We start from the raw sequence: 12,423 nt of genomic DNA on the forward strand, positions 1-12,423 counted from the left end.
GCTGCCCCCTGCCCGCCTCACGGCCCGGACGCCGGCCCCAGCCCCGGCTCTGCGCTCCGGTCCCCGCGTCCCGGCCCCGCGCCCCTGGACCTGCGTCCAGGCCCTCCGTCCCCTCCGTGCAGGGCAGGCCCTGGCTGCGGCCGGAGCGCCGGCGGCCCCACAGAGGTGGCCTGGCTGCCTCCAGGAGGAAACACAGCTGCTGCTTTTGAGTCAGAAACCAAAAAAAGGGGAACCGAAAGGGTGGGGTTGGCCGGCCCCGTCCTTCCGTGCCTCCCTGCCTCCCCGCCACCACAGCCACCCCGACCTGCCGGCCCGGGCCGCTCAGGCGGGCGCAGAGCAGCGGGCACGGCGGGACGCTGGCCAGCCGGAGCAGCGGCGGGAGGGCTCGGTGAGTGTGCCGGGGCGCAGAGGGCCCAGGGGAGCCCCGTCCTGGCACTGCATGGCATGGGGAGAAGCACTGCAGGGAGCACGAGGGTGGCCGTGCCCTGGGCGCCAGCACGGCCCCGTCAATGTCGCAGGGTTGGGGGCATGGCAGTGGGAGGCCGGAGCCTCCATGCGGCGGCCGCTTGTGGCCTCGCACCTCTGGTCACCTCCTCAGCAGTGCCGGGGGCCGTGGCGCCTGACGGGGGCTGGAGATCCATCCCTGGTGCAGGCCGCACGCTGCCAAGCAGCGGGTGAGCCGAGCTGGGAAGGCTCAGCCTTGTCCCGCAGCCTGGCCAGCTCTAGAGGAGGTGGCATCTGACTGGGGGTGGGACAGCTGCCATGGGGCCACAGTGCTGGGGGCCATGGGATGCAGCAGAGCAGGGCGGTGGGGTGGTGCATGGGTGCCAGGGGCTGCAGGGGTGCACTGGGGCAGGGGGTCAGGGTGGTGTCTGGGCACTAGGGACCCCAGGGCTGCAGCAGAGCACAGGAACAGGGTGGTTTGTGGGTGCTGGGGACCCCACGGGTGCTCCAGAGCAGGGGGTTGGGGTGCTGACAGTGCCCTTGACCACTCCTTGCTCGTGCTTTTTGCAGTGGGTGCTGCTGGGGTGCAGCTCTGGGTTTGTTCCCAAGTCTCTTCCATGCAGGAGATTCCCTCCTCTGTCCTTCTTGGCCTTCATTTTTGTCACCCTCCAGGCTGCACCTGAAACACGGGGGCTGTAGAGTTTCTCATTCCCAGACACGCCATCACCCTTCCCACTTGCCCTTGAGCATGACAGCCCCCTGCCAGCCCCCCATCAACCAGTGGTGGCACACAGGCTCAGCTCCTTAGCAGGACACAGGCAGGGGTCAGGGAGCCTGCATGCACGGGGGTGGCCCCAGGGCTGCGGTGGGGCACAGCATCCGGTGGCATGGGGCTAGTGGTGTGTGCTGGGCCAGGCCCGGTGGTGGTGTCAGAGCACGCTTGGCCGAGGTGTGACAGTGGCAGGAAGTCACATTAGCTGGGGGGGACCACACACAGGACATGCTTCCACCCACCCACTCGCCACCTCTGCTGTTACAGCGTGGCAGTGATGGCTGGCTGCGGGGGTGAGTCCTGTGAGGCACCTACCACCCCAAAGGACAGGCAGGGACAGAAAGGGGCCAGTGGCAGTGCTGGCGAGAGGGAGGCTGTGCCATGCTGGGGACAAGGAGGCAAGTGCTGATGACAGGGAGGCTGTGCTGGGGACAGGGCTGCTGCCCCATACTGGGGCAGAACAGCCCTCTGAGATACTCATCGTCCTTTCCTCTCTGGTGGTGCTGTCCCAGAGGACACAGCGAGGACGTGTCCCATCTGCCCGGCACTGCTGGCGGTGACGCAGCTTCTGCGACTCAAGGTAAAGCTTCTGGGGACCCAGCACTGCAGTTGGGATGGGCGGGAGCCCGTGGTTGCTCTGCTCAGCTCCCGTGTCTGTGCCAGGGGGAGCAATGGGAACCCTCCTGCTCTTGGGACACAGGATGAGCAGCCACATTTTATAGCTAGGGAAACTGAGGCATGAGGCTACAGGGGCATGCTGGGGTCGCTCTGGGCTCTCCCACCACCCCGCCAGCAGTCTGGAGTCAGTGGGCACCGTAGCTACCTGCCCTGTGCCCAGCAGGGACCCCAGTTCCCTCCTCCTCGGGCCTGGATCAGGCAGTGGAGGCTGCTGTTTTTTCTAAAAGACTCTGATGGCTCATCTTTTAAGCTTTTTTTTTTTTTTAAACCACCCAAACAAGCCAGAAAGGCCTGAGCCATGAGGGCCACAAGGGGACAGAAGGGGGGACCCTGGGAGGGGGGAACCCTGCTTGTTCCCAGCCTCTCTGTATAGCCACCGCAGTGGGGCAGGGTCAGGATTGCAGCAGCAGGATCTGTGCTGGGAGGGTCTGGGCATTGCCAGTGGATGGGAGGATGCTCCTGTTCTGGGGCTGGGGCATGCCCTGGAGAGAGGCACAGTGGGTGGGACCAGCTCCTGGCATCTTTGGTCCCCAGCTGGCCACTGTCGGGAGTGAGCCAATGCTGCCTCTTGTGTGGGGGGGAGTGAATGGACTGCCCGGCCGGGTAGTGGGGGGCTCAACCCCTGACTCTGGCCCACCTCTGAGCCTCCCCCAGAGGAGACAGGCTGTGGGCAGCAGGGAGGGGAACACCTTCTCCCAGGTTGCTTTCCAAAGCTGTGTTTGTAGAAGAAAAAAGGGAATAAGGTGGAGGTGAAAGGGGAGCAGAGCATGTAGGTGTTCAGGGCAGGAGACGTGGAGGAGGGCTCCAGGGGATGACAGTTCAGCAGTAGCTCCACGTAGCTCATCAGCTGCCTGTTAGGTCCAGCCTGGAGTCAGGTGTTGGTTACAGCCTTCAGAGGAGGAGAAGACCACAGCTCCAGCTGCGTGGCTCTGTGGGGTGCTGGAACTGTCTGGGTGTCACAGTGCCTGGGTGCATCATGGGGGGGCACAGGGCGAGATGGATGGGCTGCTCCAAGAGATGGGCCAGGGCAGATTTCCAGCCCCCTGAAGGCAGGGCAGCAGTGGGATGCAGGGATCTCATATGAGCCCTTTCCTGCCCAGACCATCCCAGGAGAGGCTCAGGAGGAGAGCTTCACTGAGGAGAGCTGGGGGATGATTTAGCTCCCCTGGTTGCTGGCTGGAGGCAGCCCTTTGAGACTGGCCTCTGGCAAGCACTGCTCACAGGGGAGGAAAGGGGGTTGAGCATTATCCCTGCACTCCTGCAGGCTCCATGGACGCAGAGGGCAAGGATGATTTTAGGGCTACTGCTCTCGGTAGCATGGCACTGAGGCTATTGGGGGCCAGGACCTAACCACAATGTTTTAGGGACTGGCCTTCTGCGGCTGTCCCTTGCACACTGCCAAGTCAGCATGTCTCCGGCACAGAGCGCCTGTGGTGTGGCAGGAGGAAACAGCCCACACAAACACACACGCACGATGTTGGAGGGGAGGAGGGAGCCTGCTGGGTGTTGCTGCTCAGGCTATGCGCTCCTCCCCGGGGCTACACTTCTCGCAGCCTCCCTGGCTCCCTCCCTCTCCAGCCGTCTGTGTCCGTCTGTCCGCCTGCAGACCCAGGGGCCCCCTCCAGCATCCAGCGGGAGCCAAAGCTGGCTGGGTGGTGGCTTGGCCTGCAGCCTGGCATCGGAGAGGGGACGTGAGAGGGAGAGGTCACATCGCAAATACCCGACACTGACCAGCTGCAGACCTCTGCAGCTGATTCCCCTCGTAGGGGTCCCAGCACCCCTTGGCTGCCCCTCAGGTGTGGGGAGAGTGCACCTGAGCAAGGTCCAGCAGTGCCAGGTTTTTGGCTGAGCAAGCACTGTGTCAGTATTGTTGTGCCCACAGCAACCTGGTGAGCACGGCACAGAGGAGGACAGTGGGGCTGACATGGCCAGTGTGATCCTGGAGAGCATCTTCTTGAAGCGCTCACAGCAGAAGAAGAAGACATCTCCCCTCAACTTCAAGAAGCGCCTGTTCCTGTTGACGGAGAGCAAGCTGTCCTACTACGAGTATGACTTTGAGCGGGGGGTGAGTCAGCGGCCCCAGGGCCCCAGGGGCTGTGCCGTGGCAGTGCCCAAGGGTCACCAGTTGTCCTTCGCCAGCACCCAGCCCCGGGGGTGGTTGGATGGGCATGGTGGTTGGCTTGAGTCTCCCCGGGTCTGCCCCTTAGCAATCATTCGAACCAGCCCCATCTCTTGCAGCGCCGGGGCAGTAAGAAGGGCTCAGTGGACATTGAGAAGATCACCTGTGTGGAGACGGTGGTGCCTGAAAACAACCCTCCCCCTGAGCGGCAGGTCCCGGTGAGAAGGGTCCTGGGGTCCCCACTTGTGTCCCCCTGTCCCCTTGATGGGGAAGGAGGGAGAGTTACCCTGCCCTGAGGTGGTGGGAATGGGGGACAGCCCTGCTTGGCATGGGGGGCTCTGCATGCACAGCCCATACCATACCAGGGGTCCGGCTTGATGCAGGGCTGGGGGAGCAGGGGAATGCTAAAGGCTGTGGGTCCCAGGGGAGATGCCAGCAGCCGAGCAGCAGGATGCCAGCGTCCACCTCTGCCTCTCTCTTCCAGAGGAAAGGAGACGATTACAACATGGAGCAGATCTCAATCATTGAAAGGTTCCCCTACCCCTTCCAGGTGAGTCCTCACTGCACCCCTTTTGCCAGTCCACTGTGCCTGGCTGCAGGGTGCTGGGGGGAGGACCCCAGAGGAACCTGGGGCCAAACACGACATCACTGCCCCAGTGCCAGCTGTCACTCAGCCATTTTGGGAGGCCCTGCTGCTGTCCGCAGTGTGGGGGGCAGGCAGGTGAGCCTCTGCAAGCCCCAAGGCATTGGGCAGCTCTATTTAGGGGGGCTGCTTAGATGGAAACCTGCTCTGAGCTCTGTCCTGCCCCTTTCAGTCCCCTGGCTGATCCTGGAGGTATGCTGCCTGTTGGCTGCCTGCTCAGCCCCCAGCCCAGCTGCCTGCCTGAGCTGGCACCCAGTGTGGCCCCCGACACACCGAAAGTCAGAGAAGGAAGTGGAAAGTCTCAGGGGAGGGGGCTTATTTATAACCTCTCTGTCATGGTCCCGCGAGCACTGTGCAGGGCTAGCACACACCAGCACAGCTTGTGCTCTGCACCGGCTGCTCGGGGTGGCCATAAGCCTTGGCTGCCCCTGTCCTCCCTGGAAGACCCCCAGCCGGGGCACTGAGGCATGTGGTCCTGCAGGTGGTATATGACGAAGGGCCCCTCTACGTCTTCTCCCCGACAGAGGAGTTGCGCAAACGCTGGATCCATCAGCTGAAGAGTGGTGAGTTTAAACACAAACAACTGGCTGTGTGTGCAGCACAACCTAGAGCACCAGGTTTCCGGGGGCTTGCTATCTTGTTGTTACGTTATCCTATGTCTACGGATGAGCAAGCGCTGATCAGAAACTTCTCCCGTGATGAGCGCACTCATAAGGCCATACCCCCACGTGCATGCTCCCTAACATCCCTGAGCTGACACCAGCCACTCCTGCCCAGGGGAGGTGGACACACACCTCTGTCACCCCCTGACTTCTGCAGCACTGCAGCCACCTTGGCTGAGGCTTCTTGCCCTCTCACAAGCCTGCTCCAAATTAGCTCAAGCAGGCTCAGCAGTTATTGAGGGCAAGAGGAAATAGCAGACATGACCACGCAGCTGTACTGCCATGCAAGGCGAGGGTAGGGCCCCCAGTGCTTTAGGAAACATGACAAAAAGCCTGCTGGAAGTCAGGGAACGTCTCTCCCAACCCATCCCGATCCTCATTCAGTGCTGTTGAGCTAACATTCAGCTGTGTGGGTGCTACCTCCTGGAGCTGAGAGCATGTTGCAGCAGCAGTGCGCAGAGGGACTTGGGTGCTTGCCGTCGGCCAAAATCTGCTGGAGCTGCCCATATGTGTCTCTTGGTGCATGTGTATCTTTCTGTGGCTTTGTGCTGGTGGGGCGAGATTAGCTGCTCAAATTGACACAGGGAAGTTTGACCGAGTGGGGCGGAAGCAGAGTAGGCTGATAACGGGGAAGTCGGTTATTTCATGAGAGCCCTGCTGCTCTGTGCCGGCAGGAAGCCAGCCTTCTCTCCACTTCCCTGCTATGGGACTGAAGCCAGTGTAAAATCCACAGGGAAAAGGGGAGAGAAAATGCTGGCCTTTCACTGCTGGGATGCCCTCATCCTGCTCCACCAGAGAAGGGGCTCTCTGCACCCTGCAGAGCTGCTGTGGTGCGGTGGTGTTTAGGCACATCCAGTTGTCCCTCTAGGTTGGGGAGAAGTATGAGGAAGCCGGCGGCAAGTGAGCGGTTTCCCAGCAAGGGAAGTCTCTGAGCAGGCAGGGGATGATGGCAGTGCCCTGCTTTCCCCATGGAAAAGCCAGGCACAACACAGGCCTCCCTCCCCACTTCTGAAAAAAATGGTTCAAAAGAGCTGTGAACCATGGGCCTTAGCAGCCTGGGGGATGCTGGACGTTTTGGGGGGGCTGGAGGGCCGGTCACAGCAGGACCTGGCCCTCCAAGCATGCTCGTATCCCTTTGCAGAGCTGCTGAAGAGCTTTGATCAGATCTGGGAGGAAAGGCCGGGCCCTCCCCAAGCTAGGGGTTTCGTGGCACAGGGTTTGCAATAGCCACAGCACCAAAACACAAGTGATGATCTGAGGGAAACTTGAGCAGCAGGGCCACATGTGACTGTGTATCAGCACAGCACAGGGTGAAATGATTTAATGGGGCTGATCATCTGCATTCAGGGAGCAGAGAGCTCTCTGCAGCAGGCTGGGGACACAGCCCTGTGTCACACACATTTCCCCTCCTCTGCCACAGTGATCCGGTACAACAGCGACCTGGTACAGAAGTATCACCCCTGCTTCTGGATCGACGGCCAGTACCTGTGCTGCTCCCAGACAGCCAAGAACGCCATGGGCTGCCAGATCCTGGAGAGCAGGAATGGCAGTAAGACACTGGGGGCACCCTCCCCAGCCCCTGGGGACCACTGCAGCATGACGCTGGTGATCTTTTCTCACCTTAGTCCCTTTTCTGATCTGAAGGTTTAAAAGTTGGGCGGTCACATCGCAAGACAAAGAAGCCTCTTCCCCCTACTCCTGAGGAGGACCAGGTAGGGGCCAGCATCAGCATGTGGGTTTGCTCCAAGGTGTTTAAGGAAAGGTCTACCTGGGAAAAGCCCACATGTTCAATGACTAAAGGGCACTGCTGAGAGATGTACAGACCAAGGCTCTGCTCTGGAAAGGGATGTCAAGATGGTGCCCTAAGGGAGGAGGAGCTTGAACCAGGGGATGGAGCTCAAAGGCCTGGAGGAAAGTCAGATGATCTTACCCCTGAGGTAACCCAGGGGGAGCTGGGAGGATAGAGAAGCCCTGATATAGGGTGGAGAAGTCACGGGTTAAGCCAAAAGGTAGAGAGAAAACACTTATCTTTTGTGAGGATGGGTCTCCAAGGAGGAAATGTTGCAATAAGAAGCGCTGGGGAGTGATTTGTCTCCTGGCGTAGATGCATGTGGGAGCTGAGATGAACGCTGCGCCAACCTGGCCTGAGCCCACTGCCCTACCAGGCCTGGGGAGGGTCTTGCCTGGGAAACGGTGTGTCTGCCAGCCTCACTGTGTCCCACGCTCTCCCTTGCTCTGGGGAAGATGGTGATGAAGCCCTTGCCACCCGAGCCAGCCCCCAGCACAGCAGGCGAGATGAAGAAGGTGGTGGCTCTCTACAACTACCTTCCGATGAACGCACAGGACCTGCAACTGCAGAAAGGCGAGGAGTACTTCATCCTGGAGGAAAGCCACCTGCCCTGGTGGAAAGCCCGTGACAAGAATGGGTAAGAGCTCCTGCTGCCCACGGCACTCCAGCCACAATGGTGCCTTCTCCTGATGCCAAGTCACTGGTGGGCAAACACACCTCTTCAGCATTGCAGGGGTTAGGACAGGCTGCTTGCCTACCTGCAGGCTCCTGCATGGGATGGCACATGAGGAGGGTGAGGGAGACTGAAGCAGTGGTATCAGCCCTCCCCAAGCATGAACCCAAATGGGTTTGTGCCAAGGTTTCTGAGCCCATTTCTACTCGGCCTTCTTGGGACAGGAACCTGCTTTCCCCTTGGCCTCCTCCATCAGTGTGTGACCAGCCCTTTTTCTCCTGCAGGAGGGAAGGATACATACCCAGCAACTATGTCACTGAAACCAGCAATTCCCTGGAGATCTTTGAGTGAGTAAGAGAAGATGCAGGGACATGGCAAGTTGTGCATGGTTGGAGACGACTTACATTCAGTTCTGTTAACCTATGCAGCCTGCAAGCCCAGCCTGGCTGGGTCGCTCTCCCTCTTGCACATGCTTTGAGAGCCTCTGGCCTTGTGACAGCCATCCCTGCCCTGCTCCCTGCACTGCCTATCCTGGCTGGGCCAGGGTCAGACCAGGCTGGGGACAGTGGCGGCTGCAGTGATCTCCCTGACGGCTGTGTCCCTGTTCCAGGTGGTACTCAAAGAATATCACTCGGAGCCAAGCAGAGCAACTGCTGAAACAGGAGGTAAGTGTTGACTCCTGAGGCTGTGTTCTTTCTACACACCAACCCTCCATGGGCTGCTGTCACATTGTGTCCAGCATAGGACCAACCATGGCTTGCACTGGCAGGGGAGTGTAATGCCAACAGCCCCAGGAACCATCTCTATCCTCCTGGCAGGCACTTCAGTAGGTGGTCCGCCAGGCAGGGACTGGAAGTAGGACTCCTGACTTACTGCACCCTCTCCAGCCATGCTGTGATCTTCACTCACTTTAAGTCTTGCCTGTTACAGTCGTGCCTCCCCGCAACCATCCTGTCCCCTTTTTGTTTTAGGGCAAGGAAGGGGGCTTCATTGTCCGAGACTCCACCAGCAAAACAGGGAAATACACTGTCTCTGTCTACGCCAAGTCCTCTGTGTAAGTGGATCTCAGAACAGCTTGTTCCTACCTCAGAGGGCCCCTCCAGGCACCCCTCACCCTCTGCCTGTCCTCCGCATGCCGCTGACCCCACATAATGTCTCTCCAGAGACCCCCAAGGCACAATCCGCCATTATGTTGTATGCTGCACGCCCCAGAATCAGTATTACCTGGCAGAAAAGCACCTGTTCAACACCATCCCGGAGCTCATCACGTACCATCAGCACAACTCTGCCGGTCAGTGTTTGGGAGACAGGGTGAGGCCAGCAGTGTTTTTACTGACACGACAGTATCCTCACCTTCCTGCACTGAAGGCAGGATGCTTGTGTTCCCTGTGGGAATGTGGCGGGTAAGCGTGGTGCAGCAATCTACCTTTTTGTGTTTCAGGGCTCATATCCAGACTGAAGTACCCTGTGTCTCAACATCAGAAAAGTGCTCCTTCCACAGCTGGCCTCGGCTATGGTAAGCTGGCCTGGGCTATCTCACAGTTCCCTGGTTGCAGGGTCCATCTCTACTGGCAGTAACTTTCCGGGGCTGGGACCCTGGCTGTCCCATGGCAGCAGGGCTTACAGCCTTCCCAGGAATCACTTCCCAACAATCACTGGCCCTCTGGTGACAGTACTGACCAAGAGAAACCACAAGCTACTTTGCTCCCCATCCCCTGGGGGAACAAGTCTCAGATTTCATGGATTTTTTGGGATGCTTTTTTAGGCAGCACATGCTCGTGAGCTCTTCTTGGGCTTGCCAGATCAGACGACTGGGAGAATCCTGCAGGGAGGTCACCTGCACTCACATTACACTCGCACTCTTTGTCCTAGGGTCATGGGAGATTGACCCAAAGGATCTGACCTTCCTGAAGGAACTGGGGACTGGGCAGTTTGGCGTGGTGAAGTACGGGAAATGGAGAGGCCAGTACGACGTTGCTATCAAGATGATCAGGGAGGGTTCCATGTCAGAGGATGAGTTTATCGATGAAGCCAAAGTTATGATGTAAGTGGTGAGCAGCCTGCAGGTCAGTGCTGCATATGCCTCGCCAGAATGGCTGCATTCCTGGGTGGTGTGGAGGGGCAGTCTCAGGCACCCTCACAGTCTGCAAAATGCATTTGAGAACCTACTGCCTTTGTGCTGATTCCCTGGTAAGCTTTTCCACCATCAGCTGGGCCAGAAGCACCTTCCCTTCCCAAACTCTCTTTATTCACAGATGCTTTTTTTGCTGCTTGGCCTTCAAGATGCTTAGAATTGCCCTTCTTGTCCCCAACACAGGAACCTGTCTCATGAGAAGCTGGTGCAGCTCTATGGGGTCTGCACCAAGCAGCGTCCCATCTTCATCATCACAGAGTACATGGCCAACGGCTGCCTCCTGAACTTCCTGAGGGAAACTCGGCAGCGGTTCCAGCCTGCTGAGCTGCTGGAGATGTGCAAGGATGTCTGTGAAGCTATGGAGTACCTGGAATCCAAGCAGTTCCTGCACCGAGACCTGGTAGGGCTGTGGCTGAAGGACACATCTCCAGCTCAGCGACAGCCACAGCATGTCCTAGACAGGGTCCAGCTAGTTCATCAGCATGAGGAGAGGCAGCTCGGCAGCCTTCTCTGCAGAACATCCCTTTAAGCTTCCCTGCCCACCTCAGCATGGGCGGGATGCTCTGAAGTCACTGCTCTGCAGTAAGTTAGCAGAGATTGCAGAAAGGGCAGGACTAGGTAGTTTTCCAGGGGATGGGAAATGCTTTTGTGGCTAAGGCAGGGTTTGCGTTAGGCAGCATTGCTGACTCAGACATGAAAAGGGACCTCTCAACCCCCATGAAAAGCTGAGCCTGCAGTTTGTCAGGCCTTAGGCTGCCATTGCCAGCTTGCAGTCCTGCTAGGTGCCATACCTGATCTCCTGCTGGTGCTGCTGTGTTCATGCAAAATCCCACCAGGGAAGCTGCTCCTCTGTAGATAAACAGGATGCCTGGAGGCCTCTCTTGCTATCTTTGCTGAGGACTTTCTAGGTTGCCCCAACCCAGGTGAACCTGCAGGACAAAGTGAGGCAAAGTGTTAAGTGGGTGGGGGCGAGATGAAGTTCCAGATGGTACAGGGGAATGGGAGAGGCAGGAGCAGGTAGGAGTGACTGCCTCCCTCTCTCCATTCACAGGCTGCTCGCAACTGTTTGGTGAACGACCAAGGGATTGTGAAAGTATCAGATTTTGGCCTTTCCAGGTCTGGTAGATAGTCTGTGTCACCGTCCTGCTCAATCCCCCATCTCCTCCTTCAGTCTCTTCTACACTTTAGTCTTTCTCCCCACCATCCTCCAGCTCTGCTTTTCCTCCATCTTCTCCTGTCTTTCTGCTTCATATATCTGGCTTAACCTTCTGCCTCTCCACTTTCCACCATCCCTTTCTTATTTCCCATCCCTTTTCCCCCTCTCTTTGCTGCTTCTTTCCCCCACCTCTAGTCTCCTGGCTGCAGCTTTCTCTCCACATCTGTCCAAATCGGCTGTGCTTGTGTGTCACCGTATCCCTTTCCCAATTTTGACTAACATACGCTTGTTTGCAAAGGGACATTTCTGCCTGTTAAAGCCCGTGCGGAGTGCAACCTCTGGTCACTCCGAGAGCTGTTGATTTCTTTTGGGCTTGGTTGGTTGCATGGAGAAATGGAGGAATGAAAGGTGTAATCCAAGACAGGCACCCTGATCCGGTTATCTGCTGCAGGTATGTTCTAGATGATGAGTATACAAGCTCCATGGGGTCAAAGTTTCCAGTGCGATGGTCTCCCCCTGAAGTGCTTCTGTACAGCAAGTTCAGCAGCAAGTCTGATGTCTGGGCTTTTGGTAAGAACATGGCATTAATGACTCGGGGATCAGGAAGAGAGGGTGCCCCAACAGCGAGCTCCTCTGCTGGTTAGCTTCAGGCACAGGTGCTCCCATGCCACAAACTGTACCTGCTGTTTCCTGTAACAGGCGTTCTGATGTGGGAAGTTTACTCTCTGGGAAAGATGCCTTACGAGAGGTTTAACAACAGCGAGACAACAGAGCACGTCATCCAAGGCCTGCGCCTCTACCGGCCGCAGCAGGCCTCAGAGCGGGTCTATGCCATCATGTACAGCTGCTGGCATGAGGTGAGTTGCTCTTGCCCTCGGTGATCACCCCCAGCTGCCCTGGGGGGCCTGACATGGCTCTGCGGCTCCCCCCGGGGTGCAGGGAGCAGTGGGATGGCCGGCAGGCTCCAGCAGGGCCCCCCCTCTTGCATGGCAGAAGGCCGAGGAGCGCCCCACCTTCACGGCACTCCTGGGCAGCATCCGGGACATGACGGACGAGGAGCCCTGACCCTAGGCTGGGCCGGCCCGGCCCGCTGACCCCTGCGTGGTGCCGGTGGCTGCTACTACTGGGCTGGTGCTGCCCCACCACCCGCCGGGACTGACCTGCGCACCGGACGGTACCTCAGCACCGCTGTCACGGACACGGCACTGGCCGCACCCCCGGGGCAAGCAGGAGCCCGAGGGGCCGCCACGCCGCAGCCCCCGTCACCGGCAGCGTCCCTCACAGCCAAGGACAGAGGCGGGGACCCTGACGGCCGCGGCCCCCGTGCCGACCAGCCCCGCCGGGCTCCGCAGG

General features: G+C 58.9%; 1 protein-coding gene across 3 annotated transcripts; it reads left to right on the top strand.

The window, feature by feature from the left end:
* Positions 1-341: 341 nt before the first annotated feature.
* On the top strand, positions 342-12,357 carry BTK (Bruton agammaglobulinemia tyrosine kinase). Of its 3 annotated transcripts, none has more exons than XM_010568816.1 (20): positions 342-388; positions 1,729-1,796; positions 3,760-3,959; positions 4,133-4,231; positions 4,498-4,563; positions 5,138-5,219; positions 6,739-6,867; positions 6,963-7,030; positions 7,563-7,744; positions 8,065-8,127; positions 8,391-8,445; positions 8,752-8,834; positions 8,944-9,071; positions 9,222-9,296; positions 9,653-9,824; positions 10,098-10,314; positions 10,966-11,030; positions 11,522-11,640; positions 11,770-11,927; positions 12,064-12,357. In XM_010568816.1, exons 3-20 carry the CDS (start codon positions 3,819-3,821, stop codon positions 12,133-12,135), a joined length of 1,974 nt encoding a protein of 657 aa, XP_010567118.1. In that variant the 5' UTR covers positions 342-388; positions 1,729-1,796; positions 3,760-3,818; the 3' UTR covers positions 12,136-12,357. The 3 variants fall into 3 exon arrangements, 2 of the variants coding, with proteins under 2 accessions (XP_010567118.1, XP_010567116.1); XM_010568814.1 differs by having other exon boundaries at positions 3,777-3,959; XR_774431.1 differs by lacking the exons at positions 342-388; positions 11,770-11,927; positions 12,064-12,357 and having other exon boundaries at positions 968-1,796; positions 10,098-10,496; positions 11,522-11,548.
* Positions 12,358-12,423: the final 66 nt, after the last annotated feature.

This window comes from Haliaeetus leucocephalus, unplaced genomic scaffold (genome assembly GCF_000737465.1).
Source record: "Haliaeetus leucocephalus isolate CR32 unplaced genomic scaffold, Haliaeetus_leucocephalus-4.0 Scaffold258, whole genome shotgun sequence".
NCBI classification, from domain to species: Eukaryota; Metazoa; Chordata; class Aves; order Accipitriformes; family Accipitridae; genus Haliaeetus; species Haliaeetus leucocephalus.